At 38.8% G+C, this 23,502-nt stretch overlaps 1 protein-coding gene across 1 annotated transcript in view; it reads right to left on the bottom strand.

The window, feature by feature from the left end:
* Positions 1–261: 261 nt before the first annotated feature.
* The window catches only part of FGD6 (FYVE, RhoGEF and PH domain containing 6), a gene marked incomplete at its 5' end in the record, with an annotated part of 63,909 nt that continues 40,668 nt past the window's right edge, over positions 262–23,502 (bottom strand). The window contains 12 exons of the mRNA XM_017737755.1: positions 262–3,346; positions 5,886–6,034; positions 8,808–8,936; positions 10,916–11,043; positions 12,954–13,056; positions 13,907–14,053; positions 14,542–14,644; positions 19,200–19,279; positions 20,425–20,508; positions 22,067–22,135; positions 22,647–22,718; positions 22,838–22,896. Of these exons, the coding sequence (XP_017593244.1) occupies positions 3,310–3,346; positions 5,886–6,034; positions 8,808–8,936; positions 10,916–11,043; positions 12,954–13,056; positions 13,907–14,053; positions 14,542–14,644; positions 19,200–19,279; positions 20,425–20,508; positions 22,067–22,135; positions 22,647–22,718; positions 22,838–22,896 (1,160 nt within the window). The remainder of the gene's footprint in view (positions 3,347–5,885; positions 6,035–8,807; positions 8,937–10,915; positions 11,044–12,953; positions 13,057–13,906; positions 14,054–14,541; positions 14,645–19,199; positions 19,280–20,424; positions 20,509–22,066; positions 22,136–22,646; positions 22,719–22,837; positions 22,897–23,502) is intronic.

Raw genomic sequence — 23,502 nt, 5'->3', positions numbered from 1 at the left:
TGCAGGACCCAAGGCCAACAGAAGCCATGATTTAGGCATACTTTAACTGATACAGCAGAACTATATTTTGCAAAAGGATTTATTAATGTAACACCCTTCATCTGACCTTCACATAGACTTAACCCCCTTAATTCTTTAGAATGATTTTTAAAGCAAGACTAATGTGCAGGTAATGGCAACAAATTCTGCTGTTTGAAAGTCACTAAATACACAAATTACATAATACATAAAACCTGAAAATATTAAAAAAAAGACACAGACTCAAATAATGTGCATTTATTTATACAAAAATGATGAATATCCACAGGAATATTTACAACTTTAAACTGTTTTCAGTTACAAAATAAAAATTCTATTCTTCCATTTAGACAGTATGATTTAGGACTGCTCCAAATAAAAGCCTATTTGGATGGTAAATAGGGGACAGCAGTTACAGCAAACAAATGCACTGAACGTGTCTTTCCAGACATCTTTTTACATTATGATGTAATATACGTACTTGAGTAATTGAGTTTCCATGCACAAAAATATTTAGTAAAATGTGTTCCATAGCTGCTCAGTTTAAGTCCTTTGGGCACAGTTTTAAGTTAAAGAGAATTCAAGATCCTAAAAGCTTTAATTTATCCATTAATAAAAACGTTAGAACTAATATTCAATGCTAATGTTTGCCTCATACTCTACTAACCAATCTTAAATTGATTCTGAACTATAGATTCTTGTAAGAAGAGGTAGCCAGGTATCTAAGAACTTCTGGTCTTGTTTTAGTGTTTAGTCAAATCAAGAAGTTTTTGATGGTAATGAATCAAAATGGGAGGTGAACTGGACAAACAGGGCAAGTTTGAAAAGCAACCATCTGAAAATGTTATGAAAATGCCTGTGTTTTGGGGTTCTTCATATGACACAAAGCACTAATGCAGAAGAGAGGAAAAGACATATTCAAACCTGTTCACAAAGACAATTTATTTCACACAGAATGTTACTGCAATATATATACTACTGTTTATAAGGCTCTGTTCCAATCTGTCACAGATTTTTTGATTGATCAACCACTTCTGGAAGAAGTCCTGTTATTTTCACAGAACACTTTAAACTATTTTCTCCCTCTGCACCAAACCATCTAGAGGTAGTTTGAAGCCACACAAGGCAGAACTCGGGCACCTTATTCAGTATGTGTTTTGACTTTTATTGCTCTGTTTTGCAGCAGGGAAAATATCAAAGCATAAACTGAAATTAAATTAGCTTGCTCCTAGCCAAATTTCTGATTAATTTGCTGCTTCATGACTTGCCATCTTCATTGGTGTGCAGTCCCTATGAAAATATGAAGAAGCTCTTCCCTTTGATACTAAAAACTGGAAGAGCCACATCACATCTATGTTACATTGGTATCAGTTCTGTTTTGGATACAGTCAAAATCATGTCAGAAATCACCCTGAAGAGACATAATAATTTACGTAGCTTCAGTCAGCAGTTGTTTTTGAAAATTAAGTAAAAGCCCTTTGTATATAACAAGAGAAAATTATTCATTTAGCACATTTGTATTACAATAGAAGAAAATAAAGGCTTTGATCAGACTCCTACTGCATTTCCAACACTATCTGGTCAAATCCCTAGCGTTCCTGAGGGAAGTCATATCTACAGATTTAAGTTCCTGATTCATAAGGTACTCTACTGAAATGCTGGAAGTTAAGGAAATTTCTTGTGTAGTTAATATTAAACATTCAACTTCCAAGCCCACTACTAACTTTAGAGAAGCCCATGGAAATTAAGCTTCTTCAGAGCTCTGTTAGTATCTTAGATCTGACCTCGAGGTCTATTGAGGGAGTAAGAGCATTTTGGTTTGCATTTTCATTCTTGGCCTTTTTGTGATGAATACTAACTGTTCTATCATCTCTTTCTGCTGTGAGGCCACAAAACAGTTATTAGCGTGGAATTCAAACTATTAATTAGAAGTTAATTGCTCTTCATTTTGTTACCACAACTAGCTTGATTCACAGGACTATGACAAGTGTTTCATACGGTGAAATTAACTGACTACATATGCATCGCATTTGACATAAAAATGGCTTCCTTTCATGTGGGTTTCATAGTTCTAGTTCCATTTATGCTATTACAGTGTTAATTTTTTAAAAAATTTAAATAGAATAAATGCACCAGAATCATCAGTAAGTATTTCCTAGTGAGGTATACCGATGATTTTCTTAAAGAAAAAAACCCCAAAACCCAAACACCTAAAGCTGAATTCTATTTTGAAGTGTCAAACAGAACAAATCATATTGTAAACAAAAGGTATTTCAAAGAATGGTATGCATTTCCAATGCCTTCTGCACTAAAAAAGCTGTTGTCTTGGTATGGCAATTCCAGTTTAAACATAAAATTTAAATATACAATAGTACAAAATTATCAGAGAGGAGCGTGCACATGTTTGTTTACCATTCTTTGAACAATACTTTATACAGTGTTTTATATTGTGTACAGAACTCATTTGACACAAAGTTTTGAAACAAATAAGATATTTTGTCTTTGATTACCAAAAATGTATTTTTACTCTGCTTTAAATTATTACTGGAAACATAAAAGATAATACATCCTGCAATTGATGAAAGATAACCTATTTAGTCTCTTTGGCACCTGTAGTACTGTAACAACTCTAGTGCCTTATCCCTGTAATTGCAAAGTGTTTTTAAAAATATTTTTCTCCCTTTTTTATTAATGATTGAATTGTATTTTTTTTTTGTGATACAGAATTTGTTGTACTGTTTAAATGTCCTGGTATGCAAGATTTCAACGGCCATTCAAGGAAAGGAGCAGCAATATCATACAACTTCTCATAAAGGAGCTTACATAGTCAACAAAGATCCCAAATCTGTGAAATTCCTATACCAATCTTCTTGCTAAATTGCAAAGTGAACATCAGCAACTCAAGAACCTATACACAAATCACGAGGAACTGTACAATTGCAACAGATCCGTTTTGTGGTTTTTTATAAAGCACAAAGTTTATGAATCTGTTGACCATCAATCTGCCATTCTGAGGACACTTTGGACTTCAATGCACAAATAATTCTGCCCATTTAAGTAAACATTAGAATTTAATAAATAACACATTTTGTATCAACACAGAAATACATACAATTCTTTAGAAAAATATTACTTTACACTAAAAATGCAACAACTCCTAATCCTGACAAATATACAATTTTGTGTAGGTTGAGATGGCAGGATTCTGTTTCTGCGAACAGTTGCTGTAGTCCGTTTGATGACCATCCTTGGACATTTTCCTTTAAACTTGCAGACATGATGCTGACACTGCTATAATACAGTGCCTTCTTGAAAAGCTTCTATCCACCTGTTAGAAAATTAAACACTGTTAGGAAGCTGCTGATAAAAGAATAAATCTTATTGTTGTCACTAGCTACAGATTCACACAAGAAGTACCATCATACTTCCACTACCAGTTGGTCTGTGAGTGCAAATACCAAAATCTATCCCACAAATCCAAACATACAAAGCTGGCTGGAAACATATTAAGTGTTGGTACAAGGCCATATGATAGAAACTTTTTTTCTGTACCTCTCCCATACTGCAGTTACGTGCATGAAGAACAGGTGAAGCTGGGAAATCAAATGCTCAAAAAGTAGGCCATGCCAAGGTTATGCACACCCTTAAAAAACCCCAATACTCCTTTCTCTTATTTCACTGCAAACATGACCTGGGAGGAATAAGGACACTGCTACAACTGAGACAGCCCTTTGCATAACCCACGCCCTCTGCTTTTGCAGCAGGTAAAAGCCAGGACTGGTGGGGCTGAAGGAGGAGGTCACATGGCACATGGAAAGGCAGGGAAGGGTGAAGAGGGCACAGGGGCAAGTCCCAAACAGCTGGTCCAAGGTATTTCAAACTGGAAATTCGCAGTTAATATTCAGATACCTTTACTCCCTATAGCTGTGGTTTCTTTTCCTACTTGATTAGAAGATTGAGAAACATCCTCAGCTTCTCAAGGACACAAAAATAAAAGTTCCTGAAGCAATCCAGTACTAAAGGACAAGTAATTCTGTTTTCTGAGTGAGGGCTGAACTGTGTGTATGTGAAGTTAAGAGACCCACATAATGAGCATTTTTTTTCTGAGTGAAAATCTTGGAAGAACTGAATGAGACAAAGACTGCAATTATCTTTATCATGGAAATTCAAACTGTCTTGGTATTCACAGGGCATCTAAACATTAGTCACAGATGTTGGCTCTTCCTTGCCCTGAGCATTTAATGTTGTAACCACATGCATGTTCTTTGAATTCAAGCTTTTGGTATGAACATATTAATCATGTACTAGTGCTCACGCCTGTCTGCATGCACTACTCAAACATCGACCTTACATTTTAGTAATACTTCTAGTATTTTCCACTGCTGTGTATACATTAAAAACAACTACAGTGGAATACAAAAAAAATTTCATAAACAGCTTAAGCATTGAACATAGCACTGGAATTTAAAACCACATTGAAAAGTAAGCATCTGTTAAAATTTATTATTGCACTTAGACAAATACATTAGATATTTCTTTGGTCCTATCAGGAAAAATTAGTGTCCACTGATGCAAACAGGCCAGCAGCATGTTTTTGTTTTTCCTTTTAATGCTGTCAAAGCAGCATTAATTCTGAAGGTTCAGCATGTATCTCCTAAGGATATTAAATACTTGGAGAATGCTTGAAATTCAAAGTACTTAATGATGTTCCTAACCTCAATAAAATACACTGTGTCCAATTTCAAGTTTTCATCTGATGAGAAAAGCCATTGTCTGAACATAAAAACAAAGATATTGAATGTCTTGGGTTTTTTTTAGTTTGTTTTGTATAGTACAAATGAGGACACAGGGGAAACAACAGGACAGTATCTTAATTAACAAAGAGGCATTTATGCACATCTGCACAAAATAGTCCCAAAAATCAAATAAAGACTTCCACATTTTTTTCTGTTAGAGGAGTGTCATTAAGCACGTTCTCAGATGTTCAAAACTTCCAGTTGTCCTGGATATTTTGTTTTTTAGAGTGTTCCTATTTGCAGAAAACTAAACGTGCATCCATTTGAATGTTTTAAGTACTAATAATGGACTTGTTAGTGCATCAAATCTATTCAATAATGTAAAATTCATTTGGGAAAACTGCAGTGAAATCAGTCAGATAAATTAGGCATATAGGGAAGATAGCTTACATGTATTCCTTCTATGCTCATTTCTAGTTTACTTTATGAATCGCTTAAGGAATGTTTTCTACAGATAAAGCTTCTAGGTTATTTTATATGAAACAGACACAATACATAACTTGGTAAATATGGCTCCAAGTTCAGGCAGGACTTGAAACGAAACAGCTTTTTTGAATGGTCTTTGAATTCAAGCTATTGGTCTGAGTGCATTAAGCATGCCTAGGTGCTCACAGGCATCTGCACACACACTTCAGACCTCAGCCCCCAAGTTTTAGTGTTTGCTTTATTTTTCACTGCCATATATTGATTAAAATAACTAATATTAACAGGTGAAAATAAAAAAAGGAACATATCTGTTAATTGTTAAAAACATTTTCTGGATTTCTCCAAAGGTAACATTCAATTTTCACTTGAGTAGACCAGGGTTAGAGGAATGGGCTAGGAAAAAGATTTTTTATTTTATCTTTGACTTTCTCATTCTCCTACATTCAGTCTTAAGCAGAGGAGAGTCTGCTTTCTTCATTTCAGAACCCTAATAAAACCAGAACCTTATGTTTAAGTAATTTAAAACTTTCATTTACTTATTATATAAGGATCTTTTATACATATGTTAATGTGTGAATATTAACATTCACCACTTCTGAATTTTCTAGAAATATGTAACAGAAATTAATTCAAATAGTTTCTTACTTTTGAGCTGAATGGGGATCATCTGCCTTGAATATGTAAAATAAAGTGTTTTTGTGCAGTAAATGGAACACTCTAGACTCTGAGTTTTCACCTTTTACTTCACTGACTGTGAATCCAAGTAAAGGCTGGCTCTCTAATGCTGCCACATCCTATGTAACAGGGAAAAAAAAGGAAAAACAACAACATTAGAGCTTGTAAGACATACTAAGGCATGTATTTAGACTTCATACACCGTACCACTGCAGCAGATAATACAACAAATTGTTATAAATAGACACACACAAAATTCCACTTTTTATATTCTCCATGCATGAGTCAGGGGACAGGAAAATAAAACCTCATAGACTTCAACATCGCTGATGCTCTTCTCATTTCCCTGATAACATCTACCTTGGCTTTTACTGCATGGTCTCCTCATTCTGCCTGGCAAGGACTTCTTGTATCACCAGATTAGCTCCCACCTGGCAGCAGACCAGAGGCCCATCAAGCCCAGTGCTCTCTCCAGCAAGCTCCGAAGTCAAGTGGGATGCTATTAACTGCACTGAGTATGCTAAAAGGAGTGTGGTGGCCGGTGAACAAAAATTACAAGGGACAAAGAGTTCTCAGTAAGACAAGTCCCTAGTACCACAAGAACCACGTCACGTTAGGGTGACCAGAAAGGCTTCTCCCGGGATGCTTGTTCCGTTACATTAATCTATCCCAGTTTGGATTCCCCAGTTGGCTGTTGCCCTCTACCCCTCCTCACTCCCCCAGAGCTCCCCATTGGTCCCTGTTCCCTAGTCCTGCCTTTTCCCCGCCCCCGGATAAAACTGGGAGCTTTGGGATCATGTTTGTGTTTGCCTCTGCACCCTCTTGACAGTGCAGCAGCAATAAATGCTCCTGCTGGAACGCACACAAATGCCCTTCTTGGCTTTTTGCTACCGACTGTAATACTGAGCCCACCCGTGCATCTGTGGGGGCACGTGGGACCCCATGGAGCCGGGTGGGGACGGTATTAAAGAGGAGCTACAGAAGCAACCTCTGTCTTCAAACACTGAAGTCAAGATCCAAATACTTTGAATGGCTAAACTTACCTCACTTTCCTTGCTGGAAATTAACAGGATAGGGGAAAACAAGGTTGCTGAGTGTTCGCAAATGGTCAACTAGAAAAGACTCTTCCTTGTTTATCTCAGTTACTTCTTTTTTTTAAATACTCTTGTCTTTTTATTAATAAATACAATACACAACATTTTGGGAAATGAAAAAAAAAGGATTTTATCCTGTACAAATTCCAAAACAGTGTTTTGTAACTAGGCAAGGTCCTGCAATGCTCATAAACAGAAGAAAAAAAAAAAAGTAGCTAAAACCCCCCCAAAATGTACATAAACACTGACACATCAGGTAAAGATTTTGGTACAGTGAAACAAAAGTGTTCCATGACAGCAGCATTTCTTGATACTGGAAAAGAGTCAAGTAAGACTGAGCAATCTGTTTTACTGTCTCAGGTCTTCGTACCACTAACAGGTGATTGTTTTACTATTGATCTTTCTATCACTTGGAACTAATAGAAGTAGCTTTAAGTGGCTAAGGCAACACTGCACCTTCCCTTAAGAGTCTCTAAATAATGTCTCCTGCAGTGGCTCACGAAGATGAAAACTAAGGACAGATATTCCTCAATTTAAGAAAATAGGAAAGAGTTAGTTTAGTGATTGAACTGCAAACTGAAGCTACTCTGTAAGGTTGATACCTCAGAGGAAGCCAAGGAAAAGAAAATTTAAGGTAACTGTCACAGACTGGTCTGTCTTTACCTCTGCTAATGTCTCTGCAACGGCCAGAAGAGACACACACAATGCTCTGAAATAATTTTCTAATTGATGTAAAAGTAATTGTTTTCTACATAATTATTGAAGCTACTTTTAGAGCTACTTGGGTTGGGCTTTTTTAGTACTGCCAATGCTGTAGTGGAAATAACATCACAGGTTTTGGACATAATTCAGAAGTTCTAAAATAAAGGTTGGCAGGAACAACCCAGGAAAAAGATCTGAGCACAAACCAGGAAATAACTAGAATGGGGGGTGTCGTGGGGTGAAGAAGGATAAATCCTTGCATGGCCAGGATGGGTTGGGCCTTACATTTTGAAAGAAAGTGAGGGATAGCAATACCTTAAAACAGATGCTTTGGATATCTTGCTCTTGAAAGCTAGTAGTAAACTATAACAAACAATACAAAAACCTGAAGCCCAAGATCTGTCAGTGCTACAATACTTACATATACGTTACGAAACGTTCCAAGATGCAATAAAACTACGTCCTCAGCACATGCTGGGATGTGCAGACTATATATATATATGTCTGTGTATATATATAGACACAAACATATATACATGTATTTATATACATATTAAAATATACATCTATGTTAGAGATTACTCCACACTGCAATAGGGCTACACATTCTAAATAAAAAAGCAAATGCCATTACATAAGATGCGTTTCTTTTATATCATATAAATACTCCAGGCTGAAGACAACAGTATGAGGAGAAGTAAAGAGATTTAGTTTAGTCCTTTGCCAAGCATTCAAAATACCTTATGGAACTGCAGAACAAGATAGTTCAAGATGCCTTTATAATGTTGGCTTTGCCACAAGTACATTGTGATGCATCCAACCAGATCCCCCATGTATTCAGCTGACTCAGAACATACATACATCTGAGCTATGGTGTGCAGTGCAGAGGTACTCAAAGCTAGGTCTGGAATCAGACACAGCATAGCTATATCAATGTACTATGGTATCAAGGGCCTTTTCAAAATACTGCACCACAATCAGATCACTGTAAGGTGATCTAATTTTATAGCTTGTTTCTAGATCATAAGAATAAACAACTTTGTTACAAAGACAGTATTATTATTGGATATTTTATTTCTAATATGTAGTCTCTTACCTCACTAGCAGCATATGTATATAGCACCTTATTTTTTATAACAAACCATAGGTGTTTCCATGGTTTCTTACTGCCCTTAGATCTGTGTAGGTAGCCACTCATTGTAGAGTCTTCTGTATTTGCTGAAACCTGAAGAGGAAAAACAAAACGAATCAACAAACCGTTAAGAGTACAAGTTTTCACAGTACGGCTTTTTTTTTTTAACAGATTTCCAGAGCCCTGCCTGGCAGAGACTCAAATTCTTCCCTGACCTCAGGTTAATGTTGCTCACTAACTCAGATGGATGAAAGAAAAATTATTTTGTTTGCTACCATCTATCTGGTCTGGAAGAGAGGTTTCCACAGTCACTAAAGGTTGGAACTTAAATTGGATGCAACAGGACAAGAGAGAGCTGCAACACTGAGCAGCATGTACAGCTGGAGAACACACATTCTCATATAAGAAGAATCATAGAACCACCGGGTGGTTTGGGTTGGAAGGGACCTTAAAGATCATCTCATTCCAACTCCCCTGTCATGGGCAGGGACACCTTTCCCTAGGCCATAGATTGTCGCTGTTGTCCCCAGGGACGGCGAGAAACTACACAAGTCCAGGATGGGGTTCAAAGGCCAGAAATGGCTCTATTTAATTATATAATTCAGCTTATATAGCTTTGTTTGCAAGGATGGCATAAAACCATTGGATGCTTGACCATCCACCTCCCAGAGGGACTGGCTGAATGGCATAACACCCATTTCCAAAATATTTTCCCAGCGAACCAAAACAAGTCTGTGCAGGTGTGAGATAGAGAGCTGGTTTACAGAACCGTCTTCCACTGTTTCTCAGCTAAAGCATGAGAAAGGAAAACTTCACTAAATGCTTCAGCAGCTGGAAAATTCCTCTGCTCCTGCTCTTTAGCATCCACAATAGATGGCTCAATGCCCCATCTAGTCTGGTCTTGAACACTGCCAGGGATGGAGAGTCCACAACCTTTTTGGGTAACCTGTTCCAGTTCCTCACCACCCTTACAGTAAAGAATTTCTTCCTAATATCTAATCTAAACTTACCCTCGGTTCAACTTATGAGGGGTCCCCCATGTCCTATCACTACATGCCCTTGTAATAGGTCCCTCTCCAGCTTTCTTGTAGGCCTCTCTTCCGGTACTGGAAGGCTGCTCCAAAATCTCCCTGGAGCCTTCTCTTTTCCAGACTGAACAATCCCAAGTCTCTCAGACAGTTGTATTAGGAGAGGTGCTGCAGCCCTCCCTCAACTTAGCAGCCCTCCTCTGGACTTGTTCCAACAGGTCCATGTCCTTATTATGTTGGGGACCCCAGAGCTGTACTGCAGGTGGGGTCTCACCAGAGTGGAGTAGAGGGGCAGAATCACTTCCCTTGCCCTGCTGGCCATGCTGCTTTGGATGCAGCCCAGGACGCAGTTGGTTTTCTGGCCTGCAAGTGCGCATTGCTGAGTTACGTTGATCTTTTCACCCACGAACACTCCCAGGTCTTTCTCCCTAGGGCTAACCTCAATCCATTCTCCACTCAGCCTGTATTTGTGCTTGGGATTTCCCTGACAAACAAGCAGGACCTTGTGCTTGGCCTTGTTGAATTTCATGAGGTTCACATAGACCCACCTTACATGCCTATCCAGGTCCCTCTGGATGGCATCCCTTCCCTCCAGTGTGTCAACTGCAACACACAGCTTGGTGTCATCAGCAAACCTGATGCTGAGAAAAATCACTTCCCACTCCCAAGACCTACAGTAAGCAGGGTTTCACTCTACCTTTTCTAATCATAAACCAAGAGCCGAGTTGGTGTAGGAGTCCTGTCATTGACTGTTGGTACAGAGGTAAATCACAATTCAGGGAAACACAGCTTTCTGTGTTTCCCTGAATTGTGCAAGAAAGAAATTACAATTTCAACTATATCTCTGAATCATAGTCTCACGGGTGTTTATGCATGTTACACACTGCATGTCCCAGCCTATTTAAAACTAAGGCCTAAACCACAGTTAGAGACACATTTTGACTTTTGATTCTAGGTAAGATGGTTAAAATAACTTTTTTTCTACTCTTAATATTGATGATATAATACCAAAAAAGCACCACTTTTGACCAATAAAACACTTACTTCTTTGAGGGCTGCAGGAATTTTTTTCTGCTTTCTTCCAGAGGGAATACTTTGTAATACTGTAGACAAGGCACTTGATGGAGATTTATGGTTGACTGGGGATCCGCTCTTAGGAGTGCACTGGTTATCTAAAATGCACAGAATGAATATATTGATTTCATGTCACAGATGACTAAACAGAGGCAATTCATTCTTGGACTTTTCTTCTTAGAAACAGCTGGCATTTTTATTCAGATTACAGTGCTGCAATAGTAACACCTAATCGTGTTAAATTCAGCACTGAATTAACTTTTCAGTGTTATCATCAACACCACAAGTTAGAATTCCCCAAATCACAATCATACTAAAAAACCACAAGAAGTTTAAAACTAAACAATTGATCTTGTTTGTTTTCCAAGTCTGTTTTCTTGTTGTTGAACTGCCTTTGCTCATAAAAATAAGTCTTAAAAATCACATCCAAATTTTACAGCTGTCCTCTGCTGTCTGTACTTTGTCTTTCAATTCTCTACATCTGTTAACTTCTCAACCTTATTCAATAGGGATGTTCCTCTTCCAGCACACACACACTTCTGAAGCGTTCCCATCTCCCAGAACGTGCCTTCTCCACTGCCACAGCAGTTACTTCATCTCTCTTGGAAGACCTCTGCAACACTTCACTTCTTCAAAACCCCTTTTTCTAGTAACACCCACCACTTTTTTTACAGCTGCACCTGGATACCTGGTGGTTTCATAAAGACTACTTCTAGAGTTGTTCCTGAACTCAGTGAGCCTCTGAAATAATGAGCAGAGCAGGAGAGCAATGGGTTTGCCAGCTGTACTGCAGCTGCTCCCCAGCCCTTTTCTCAGCTAAAGGCAGCTGCAATTGCCTGCAGCACAGCAGCCTCTAGTGCCCAGCGCACACACCTGCAGGTGGTTCAGACAACGGCCTTCCCCCTCACCGCAGACTCACGCTGTCATTTCCAGGGTTATCCACGCTTCTTTCTGCATCCCCATGAGAAATGTCACCCCCGGCATGCTGGGATCCATAGCTTTATTATTTCTCCGGGCACTACAGATTTCCTGATACCCTAGAGCCTAGATACCACTGGAGCCTCTGCCAAGGGAAGGGCAGCGAGCTCTTTCAGTCTGTTCACAGCTCATTTGTGTACTTTATACTCAAGTATTTCAACTTAATTCACAGCAAGTCCTGTGAGATGGGACTGGATTCCCATCTCACTGGGAGGTGCTTCCACTGATTTTACATTTGCTTCTGCATAGTGATATGAAGCTCCGTGAAAGAGACACATAAGAGTTTTCTCAGGATGAGGATACTGACCCTGGACCTCCTCTCTAAGCAAATGTTATTACCATTAGGCTGTCCAGCCATTGCTTTCCACTAGGCACCACATTATCTGAAAGTGTTTCAATGAAACTGCTCTAGCTGTGGTGTTTTATGTTGAATCCATGTTGCCAGTGTTCAGTAGGCAACGGTTAGGAGTTTGCTTTCAGAACTGAGGTACAGATATGCCAAATCCTTGAATTCCATATGAGCTGAGGCTTGAGAGTGGCTTGAGGCCATTTTTTAGAACTGAAGAGACTCAGCTTCGGAAAGATTAAGGTCTATGTCTTTACAGAGCCCCGGACCTTCAGCCACCTCAGCAGCTTAGCTGGCAAAAATGAAGTTTACAGATATACAAGGTACAGAGCATAAAAATACACATGAACCCACTGGGGGAGGTCAGGATAAGCTGCAAGGAGTCTAATGTACACTTGCACCCTGTGATTAATGAAAAGCAATGTAACACTCGTTAAAAAGGAAAGCAGCATAATTACCACATGTCATTACCACAGGGTAAAGGCATACATGTTTCTGGAAAGGAAGAGCCAATGCATTGCAAATTCATTTCCTAGCTTGCTCCACAGAAACTTGTTTGGCATCTTAGAATCTAGATGCCTATCATTTCTCAGGCACAAGCAGAATTAAGCACTTGAACCCAGCAGTAAAGATGAGATGCAGACATACCGTGTTAGTAAGACAGTTTGTGAAGATTTTCTTTACCTTGCTTTTGTAGCTCCCTGAAGCAATGATCACATACTCTTGCTGGCTGGTTTTTCATATAGTCTAAGCCATGTTTGTTTGATGAACAAGCTTGACAGACAATCTGGAAACAGACAGAAACAGATAAAAGCATTATTGTACATGATGTGCACCTGTAAATCACCAGATTCTCAAAGACATTCACTTCATCACTGTTAAGCCCATAAAAACCTGAAATAGGCACTATTTCACAGTGAAAATGTTTTAAGATCTTGGCTTTTTTCCTGTGTCTTTATGTTCAACATGCTGTCCTTTCCTCCTCTAAATTATAAAAATTTAAATATTAAGAAAAAAAAAATCAGTGAATTATGAATCAATAAACCAACATTAATGATGCATAAAAACCAGAACAAGCCTACTGTGTTACTGAACTGTTTCAACCACAACTTTCTGAAATAGCTAAAAAGCCATTGCTCTTTTGATGATTTCTTTACAACACAGGTGTCTCAACTGCATTGCACTCTAATTTTGTATTCTCACTGGATTAAGCAAGAAAGACAACGTTTATTATATATAGTTTTCATAAGTGTAAAATATAAAACAAGACTGGTACTAACTTAAAATAGAAAATCATTATTTATCTTATGAATATTAGTGAGGAAGATATTTCTTCATTTCAGCTAACATTTGTGGGTATTATGGAATTGCAAAAGCAACCCTAAATAGCATTCTGGAATGCAAAATAAATAACATGTAGCATGTTGAAGGTTGAATAGTGGTCTGTCATAACACCTGTCCAAAAAATCCAAACCCCAGCCCCCAAACCACCAACCTGAACATGTTGGTTCTAACCCACATAATTATGTCAGAGTACAGAGCTGCTTAGAAGAGTAGTTGGGGTGATGAGGCTCCACCTGAATGTCACACAAGGAACATGAATGACTGACAGAAAAGGTAACCACAAAATACCCAACCTTTCCACATGCCCTGCAGTGGTGCCTTCTCCATGTCAGCGTGAATTCACTCGTACAGATCATGCACATGGTGGCTCTCGTGTCAGGGATCCAGATGGGAGCCTTTGATCCCAGAGGGCTATCTTCTTCCTGTTTCTCTGGATCTGCCTGAGAGAACATAGGCACAATACCATTACATTCAGTGAGGAGAAATAAGACTAGGATTCATCAGTGATTATAGGATAATGCTAATGGTGCTGGAAAGCCTTCTTTGATACATTGTCATGGTCTTAAATGTTATCTGCTATTTCATCAGTGACCATTATAATGCAAGCCTGACAACAGAGATGCATTTACTGACTTTCAAGCTTTACCAGCCTACTGGGATCAATAGCTGCTTTATTTTAAAAACTTTTAATTTCATCTTTCTGTGCACAAGGCTACATAGAGAACTGTGATTGCTGATTTGGGTTTTTTTGAAGAAAATTTTAAATTTATGAAGTAGATAACATTATGAAATATTCTGTTCTACCATCTGTTCAATTATTTACCATCGTGCTTTATTACTTGTCATGAAATACCTCGTTTCTCTAAACACCTGTGAGGATATTTTATATTCAAACAGGGAACAAACCAACAATAATGGTGGGATATACCTCTTCAAGGCTTTTGCTTGGATTAAATGTGATTCTCTTTTTTGTATATTCTTCAATCGACTTGGAGATAGCTTCTAACCACTCATCTCTTTCTGTAGCAGAACTGTTGGAGTAAAAAACCGACAAAAGCAATTTATTATTATTAACATTTAAAACTAAGAAGCAAGTGTTGATTAGAATTCCATTAACTTTATTGTACACTGGAGTAACTCTTTTGCAAGTTCAGCTTATAGACCATCTACAACTCCTACTGAAACTGGCGTTATTTTTTAACCTTTGGCACGGTGTTATTTATGTTGACTAATACTAAAAAAGATTTCTGTGTCTGTTGCTGTCATGTGGATTCCCTCCTTCCCTTTCCTCCTTCCAAAATCTCTGTGATTATTTCAAGGCTTGTCTCTCATTGCTTCTCCCTCCTCCCCCACCCTTGAATAGCCTGGATAACACTTGTTTAAATGATGCTCCCAGAACAAAGGCATGGGCCTTTCCTCTTGAAAGCAACCTGAAATTTCAACAAACCTTTTTTCTGCCCACTTCCTTCTGTGTCAGAGTGCAGTTTGTTGTACCCAATCCTGTGAAACTCCAAGCTTCTGTCAGATAAAAACACACTGACTCTTCTTCTGCCTTGTGCTCCTAACTATTTGCTCCTACCAGGTCATGCTACTTTCAAATTTTTTTTTTTTTTTCCAAAATGTCTCCATTGGATGAGCTAACTCAAAGAGATAAACAGATAAGCTTACTCCATCTGTTTATCCCCCAGCTGGTGGATCACTAATCAAGTGCAAGGAAAGCATTAGGCTGAAGTGGCACGGCAGGAGGAGCAGAGAGCACAAGCAGTACCTGGCACAGCAGGACCTTGCAGCTATACTGGATTATGTGCAGTGCCAAAGCACCTCCTCTGGCCGTGGGCACAACACCATTTTCATAAATCCACGCTGTTCCTGCTGTAAAGGGCAGCCTACTATCCTTTCTCTCAGCCACTAGGTCTTATTTTCACCCTTGTGCCAGAACATACAGAGTTATGCAGTGGGCTGGATTAGGAAACAAATCCATATTAAAGCAAGCCATCAGCCTGCCCTTCCTCTGGATCAATTTACTGACTAGGTAAATTCATCACACAGCTGAACAACTACTTGTGCAACACAGAGAAGGCTCTGAGGAAGGATGAAGCAGTTTTGCAGCAGAGGAACAGCTACTGTTTAAGGTGCCATGCCAGCTTAAAAAGGGCTTCTAAAATTTAAACAAGAATTCACTCCCAACATTTTTTTCTCTTCCCCACTTTTTAATTGGTATCAAATAAATTAATTTGTTTAAACCAAGGAACTGAATACAAATATATAGAAAGGAAAGTTAGGGAAGAGGAAAGCAACGACTTACACAAATGAGGTCTGACACCAATTATTATTTAATGGTTTTGTAGGTGAATTTAGAAGCTTTCATCACCTTTGAACCTTTAAGGAAAATACTTTGAATGGGGGGTTTGAACGGGATGAAACTGAGTACTATGCTGAATCAGAGAGGACAAATCTGGTAAGATAAACGCACAGGCACAAGTAAAACAAAAAAAAAATTCTAGCACACACAGCAACAAAATCAGAACAAAAGGAGAAGATATAAGATACATGCAAGGGCAAAGCAATGCATTAGTGTCTGTCCAAATATCTCACATTCTGAGTGGAACATTTTGTTCAGTCTATTTACCTTTGCTTCCTCAACAGGAAAGAACAACTGGTCTGCATTAACTACGTAATATTCGTAACTCTAATCGAGTCCTTTGGCTTTTTCAAAATCCAGTTACATTTAATTAGATTCCTCTAACTGGATTAGCCAATTAAATTTAAAGCTGGCACAGGTTTTGGAGATTACGCACCACCACTCCCCCCCCCAATCATGTGGGGACTGCTCTGTACGGAGCAGCTTGCACAATGAGCTACAGGCTTACACCCTAATATTTCACTGGGAAGCTCGTGCTTGGTAGGATTGCCAGTGGAAGCCTTTAGGATTGTTTACAATCCTTCAGAACTTAAGAGCAAAGGTGGTGCCACTGGTAACTGATGTAATGGTTTGCTGCAGGAAAATCGGGAGTTTCTTCTGCTGTCACTGCAGCCATCCCCAACAGCTGCCCAGCCCTACCACTTCCCTTGCTGCAGGTCCAGTATTTGTTGCATCCTTCCAAAAAAAAAAAAATTTTGTTTACTAAAATTGCAGAGGTTTCTTGGGTTTTTAAACACTGTTATTTTTATTTATTCATTTAAGATTTAACATAACAGTAGAAAGCTTCAAAAGTCCTTCAAAAGGACTGCAGAGAACCCCAGCAATAGCTACTACTAGTAAATGCATGTGCTGGGGGCACATATCCAGCTGCTCAGTGGAGCTAAATAGCTCAGTGGCCCCAGGAGGACACTCAGAAGCATGTCCCTCTTGTTTCCAGGATCAGAGTCTTAGGGCACCTCTCCCAGCTGAGCCAGTCTTGCCTGACTATCCTTAGCTAGGATAGGAAGAGATGCAGCTGTATCTATCTGCCCAGGGTAGCTCTTCACCAGCCTTACTGAGGGGCCAGACCACGTCAGGCTGGCATGACAGGTGTTTCCAGGACCAAAGCTTTCCTCCTGTACAGTGCTGCATCTTGTAGATGCACAAACTTGTTTTTCTGATGAAGAGGTTTCTAGTACAATTCTGCATTGTACTATGAAAAACAATTCACATTCCTACAGATATCCCAGCAAAACTGAAACCTCAACCCAGACTAGATAAAGCAGAATACTAATGCAGTCAGTAAAAGTGAACCTGAAGTGACAAAGAATCTTGTCTAGGCATTAATCCATATTTCTGTTATTAACTGGCCTACTTTTTATTACTAGCAATTTTTCACTTCCCTGTCTCTGCTCCCAGGATCATTTCAGAATCTCTTCTTTGGTGTACACTCCACATAATGCTTATTATTTGAAAAAAACCCACAGAAATGAAATTTGTCTCCAGTGTCTTTAAAACTAACTTGAACAGTTTTGATTTTATTTTTTTTAACCATATAGGACCCAATAAGCTGTTAGAATGAGGCATCATTCAAAGGAAGATGTAGCCTGGGTTGACAAGATACAAATTCTCTTCTCATTTAGAATATTTATCAATCGGAACAACATAGTTAATTGGGAAAAATGTAAGCAAGCACCTGTTGCTGGCAGTGTTTTTCAATTGCTTCCCTCCTACCCCACAACAGGCCCAGTTCTGGTGACAGACAGAAAACAATCTGAAAACTGTCATTTACATCTGGTGCCTCCAGCACCTCCTTGGTGCTATGTAAATGCAACCTCTGTCTGTCACTGTTGTGTAACTTAGGGCTCTTGCACACACATGGCTTCCAGCAAGTATAAAAATAACAGAGCTGAATGCTCCTCAAAGATGCAACATCAACAACACTAAAACAAAAACAAATTGTAGCAGCCTTAGTTGGTAATATGGGGTTAATTCCAGCAATTTCAAGGTTAAGACAAAAGCATGTCACAAACTATGCCAAATTCAATGAGAAAATTATATATAGGGGTTTTCCCCTATAGACCAGCACATCTTCCCCAGGAGTTGCTTTTAATCTACCACTTAATCAGTTCATCAAAAAGACTAGTCTGTCCTGTTTTGTGGAAAATAGGTAGCTTGTATGTTAAGATGATAACATTTTCAGAAGTTCCAATTATTTTTTTTCAATTCTTTTAAAACAACTGGAGTAAAAGTGAAACACTGTTTCAAATCAAGCAGAGGTAAATCCACATTGCCTACTGCCATCCCTTGAATGCCTTCACGTGTCTGTGTGACATTCAGTCACCAAGGCACCTAAGCAGCACAGACCTGTTCATATTACACTGGAGCACAATCATCCCCTAAACTGTGAAATGCATTTTTTTTCCCTAGTGTGCAGAAGAACTATAAGAAACATTTAAATTTGTTGAAGAAATACAGAATTACTCATTTCAAGTGTGTTGTTATAAATAACTACTGCTCTGACAATTGAGCTACTTCCTTTGGCTTCTTTGACAATGTTAACCTTGGTCTACCCCTCAGCTACAGATACTGCTATCTTTGTGCATTCTCATGTCAGTATTTACAAGGTCACACAAAAAGCAGCAGTCTGCTCTTGCTCGGCTTTGCTAAATAAAAGAGAAAACATGTCTTTCTTCATTGGTATCAGCACTGCCACAAATGTCAGAACATATAAAACTTCAACTCAAGCACCATAAAAACAACAATCCACAAAACCAGGCCTAAAGGCATCTCAGTGAAGGTGACCAGATCTGCCTGGGCTTAGTGACCATATATCCTTTTGCTGTTACATAGAGAATTTGGTAACATAGAACATATCAGCAATTTTAGAAGAACAAAAAAATACTGAAAAGCAAAGCCTAAAGTGAATTGAAACCCTCTCAAGGAAAGGCAGTGCAAGGGTAGTATTTCAATTTACTTAAAGTTTCTGAAGGTGTAGCTAAGGTGAAAAAGAGGAACCAAACAATGGTTTTATTCACTCTGATTTACTGATCCCCTCTATTCTGTAATCACTCTAGCCAAGGGTAACTTTTCATTACACTAAGTGCAAAACAAGCTCTAAAAAGCTTGTGTGGTCTGTTTGAAATCACACAGTTTTAAAATCACTGTTCATTTGGAAGACTTACCTCGCTGAAAGAATGAAGGATCTCTCTACACTTTCAATGTTCAGTTCATTCTGATACGCTTCCTGGGTTGGCTTCTTAACCTTCAGCCAAGAGAGAAAACTTCACATTCAAACTGAAATGGTACTTTTGTCATTGCTTTGATTTTATTTCCTGTAAAATCTCTTACATTTTTATTGCGGAGTAAGGGTACACTGGAGAGAAAATACTCAGGAATAGGAAATCATATACCAGTCCAGAGGGCCCAGCTACACTAAGATTACATGCAGCCCATCCTTTTATTTCACTGGTTCTTATACAAACACTGGAGATGTACAGGGGGAACGAAGCTCAGGAGCTGTCAGACACCTTCCATACATGCCCAGGCATGTTGCCTCATGAGCACCTCCTGCAATTGGGCAAGAAAAGGCACTGCTGCTGCTGCAGGATGAGATACAGCCCACTGGTGTACCCCAGAGTGGGCAAGGGCTGCACTACCCTGTTGATCCTTCAAGCTACCAAATTTCAACCATAAGGGGGCTTAAAAGTCAAGGGTGGGTCTGAGCCACTGCAAGACATCTGCTGGCAAAAGAGATTTTGTAGCTCTGCCTGCAAAACTTCGGACCCAAGTGCCAGATCTGCACTGCAACTGAACTTGGTGATTTTTTCTGACAGGACTGGAGACAGTGATTCCCAAGGCAAGGATTTGCTGTTCCCATTAACTGTCATGTCAGTGACTGAGTCATTATATGGCATGTATGTCCCTTATCATTAGCCAGTGGGGCTCAGGGCTTAACTTTGATGCTCTTCACAAGGGCTCAGGCAGAAAACCTGTATCTTCCCTCACAGTTAGCAAATCTCTGTAAACCACAGAGAACTGATCCACCAGGATCTTACCAGGCAAAGATGCCTAATCTCTGGGTGTGAGCAATAAAAAGCAGTGAAAAGGCAGAAGTGAGGCAGTCTCAACAAAATACAATACAAAAAATAAGCAGGCAGACTGTTCCAGAGTAGGACAACACTGGGTGAAATGCAGCCAAGATGATCCTGTGGCAACAGAACGTTTAGGGAAACCTAGACAGCAATCCCACAGGCCACATTATGCAGAGAACATTAAGCCTGTAGGATTGCTCTGGAACATAAGCATATTTAATATATCTCGCCAGCAGTAAACACGCTGCGTTTTCAAAATTTGAAGGCCTGAGTTTAGGTAGATTTGGAGAAAGGCTCACTTTAAATAGTGACTCACCTTCATTCCAGCCAACGACAACATGTTGTTGAGTTTATACATTCCTGACTGAACTGGAGTAGTATACAACAGGGCATCATTGAACTGTAATACAGGATGCTTTTTAATGACTGAAGTTTGTTAAAAGACAGATAATTTCAGATGCATCTTACTGGAAGTACAGAACTCCTACAGCACTGAGATAACTGTCCAGAAGGGCATCCTCTTCTTCCTATTACTCCACTTAGAATCCAAGAAACATTTTCACGTATAACAATAGGTAGATAACAATAGGCATCTATTTATAGCCTCCTTGTGTAAATATACATTTGGCACGAGTAAACAGTGCACGGATATCAAAGAACAGACTGTCAAAAGGGACAAAAATGTTTCTCGTGTACACAGGTACATAATATAGCAAACTACTTTAAAAGAATATAAGAATTAACCATTCAAACAAATCAGAGCAATCCAGAAACTAGGAGATAGCAGAATGGATTAGCAATTTATAAGGACAGACTTAACCATACCTTGTGAATTTTACCAGTTTGAAGTGCATCTACTGTTTATTTCCTAGTCTACCAGACTCAGATTTGTTCAGTGCATTTACTGAACAGTTACTAAGACTTTCTTATTTTCTGTGCCGTTCAACACATGGATCCAAACTTCATATACTGCACATAAACAAATACCAAAACCTGAGGTGTCTTGTAAGTTTTTGCTATGCAATTCTTTGCAAAATAATCAAATGCTTCAGGAGCCTTACTAAATATCCACTGCATGATAAATCAAAAATCACTGTGTTTAATGGTATAAATGCTAGCCTGTACCATTTAAATCTAAAAAAAACCCCAAACCAAAGAAACCCATTGCCCCATAAAGCAAAACAAAGAAAATCCAAGATAGAGACACTGAAATTAGCAATATCTGGTTTGTGAAGCTTGAGATAGCACCAGATTTTTGAGAGTATTTCCATAACTGATATAGGGAAGTATTTCTTCGTAAGAAGAACTACAAGACTACAAGACAGAATTCAGCCAGGACTGTGAACCAATAATGCCATAAATTACAGGGTAACAGCTGCTTTACTGTCTAAATAGAAGAGATAAACAAAAGGTTCAAGTGGAGACAGAAACTTCAGAGATGAACAGAAGTTTCAAAACAAAGCAGTAGCAGAGACAGGAAGAGAACCCAGTGTTTAACTTCCACCCAGTGCTCTGCTCGGGATGCACGTGGGCTCCTACAAGGGGAAGGAGAGAGGAGGCAGAGGGGAGGAATGAGAGAGGAGGGGGGAGATTGGAGGAAGGAAAGGAGGGATGGAAGGGTGCAGTAGCAGCAACCAGAGTTCTAGGTTTTAAGATCTGGTACAGCTAAGAGGGATGGAGTAATTGTGTTACTTTTCACAGTACCACAGATGTGTTCTCATGAAAACTCTCTGATTTTAAATGTTGTTCAAAATAATACATTTTAGTGAGAAATGCTTTTCCATTAAAATTAGTGCATATGACACAGATAATATCTCTAAATTAGAACTGACTGAACAGAACAGCAACAATTAGTAATTTTTTCTACTATCTGCAGTTATTAGTTATGTTTGCAGTGTGATGTTTTAACTTAAAATTACACTAGTGTAAGGCACATAGCAACATACACAGCATCTCACCAGAAAAAACATTCGTGGCTGCATGACCTTCCGTGACAGCTTCATCAGTGTTCCCTCTTTCAAAAAGACCTAGGAAATTAAAGCAAGAAATGCAAAACGTAGCTTTTTAGGGCACAAGGCATGCAAATGAGGTGACTTTTTTATAACTATTATCATGATTATGATTATTATTACTACACTAGAAGTGCTGCACAAGTTTTGGGATTCAAGGCTCCTCTCTTGAGAAAAGCTGTTTATCCTTAGGTTTCTCTAAGAGTGAGTGTGAATGACTGCATTACAGTTTTCCATGCTGCACTTGAAACCATGACAAATACAAGGTTAAGCTTGAGGACAAAAACCTGCCTGCAAGATCTGGCAAGGAATCATATTCTAAAAATTCTAAGTTTCCATCAGATAAACATCTAAAAAAAACCCCCACACATATTGAGAGGCAGTATTTATCTGACAATTAGAGCCTAATAATGAAGCAATGGACCAATTTTCTTCTTGGTATATTCCAGTGTCAGTCTTTGCTCGCATATCATCATCACTTTCACTGCACTTTCACTGCAGTGTGCTGAAGGCCATGTGGAGCACCTACCCTTCCTGGCTGTACGATCTCATGGTGCCCGTTTAAACTGTACTGGATCTGCATGAGTTTCTGAAAGTTATCCTATGGAGGAAAAAAGCAGAAGGTAAGTACTTGCCCTTGCATTCATGACTTTTTTTAAGGAAAAAAAAGAGAGAGAAAGAAAACTTTAATCAACCAGCTTCATAAGGCAAAATACTTACTCCTTGCTTCATGATGTCATTGGCATGGTTTGCAACTTCTATGACAACAGCTAAAGCATCTGAAAGATGAAGGAATCATGTTTTGGTTATACAGACCAATTAGCATTGGTGTAATGCAAAGCACAGATACCATACTGCATTTCCACATCATTGCAAGATTGAAGGACCTTATTGTACAGTCACTGCATTCAGGAGCACTTCCCATAAATCCCAGAGTCTTTGGATCATGGTTTTTAGTAAGTATGCCCTAACAAGTCATTGCTTCAACCAACAGTGTCAATTATTTCTTACAGCTACTCGAAACAGTCCACTGTTTCGGCAAAACTAAATTCCAGTTTCTCACACAACAAATTACTTACTCTACTTACAGCAGAAAAGTTAACAACATTTTAACAGAGACTGTGTATGGACTAAGTTTTTACCATTTTCCCCAAATGCCATCAGTGCCAGTCATGGAAGACTACCTAGAAAAATTACATAAATCTCTGCCATTTCTTTCTTCTGCCTTTAGTTTTGCTGCACCTCAAGATAACAGTAAAATTCAAATTTCTAAATTTCAAACTTGCAATACCAGAAGAAAAATAAATATCTGAAAAAAAAGTTACCAAATATAGGCAATTATATTAAGTACTGATATTTAATAACCAGCAACTCAACTGTAATAT

This window comes from Corvus brachyrhynchos, unplaced genomic scaffold (assembly GCF_000691975.1).
Source record: "Corvus brachyrhynchos isolate BGI_N302 unplaced genomic scaffold, ASM69197v1 scaffold56, whole genome shotgun sequence".
Taxonomy (NCBI): Eukaryota; Metazoa; Chordata; class Aves; order Passeriformes; family Corvidae; genus Corvus; species Corvus brachyrhynchos.
This window is presented reverse-complemented; position numbering and strand designations above follow the sequence as displayed.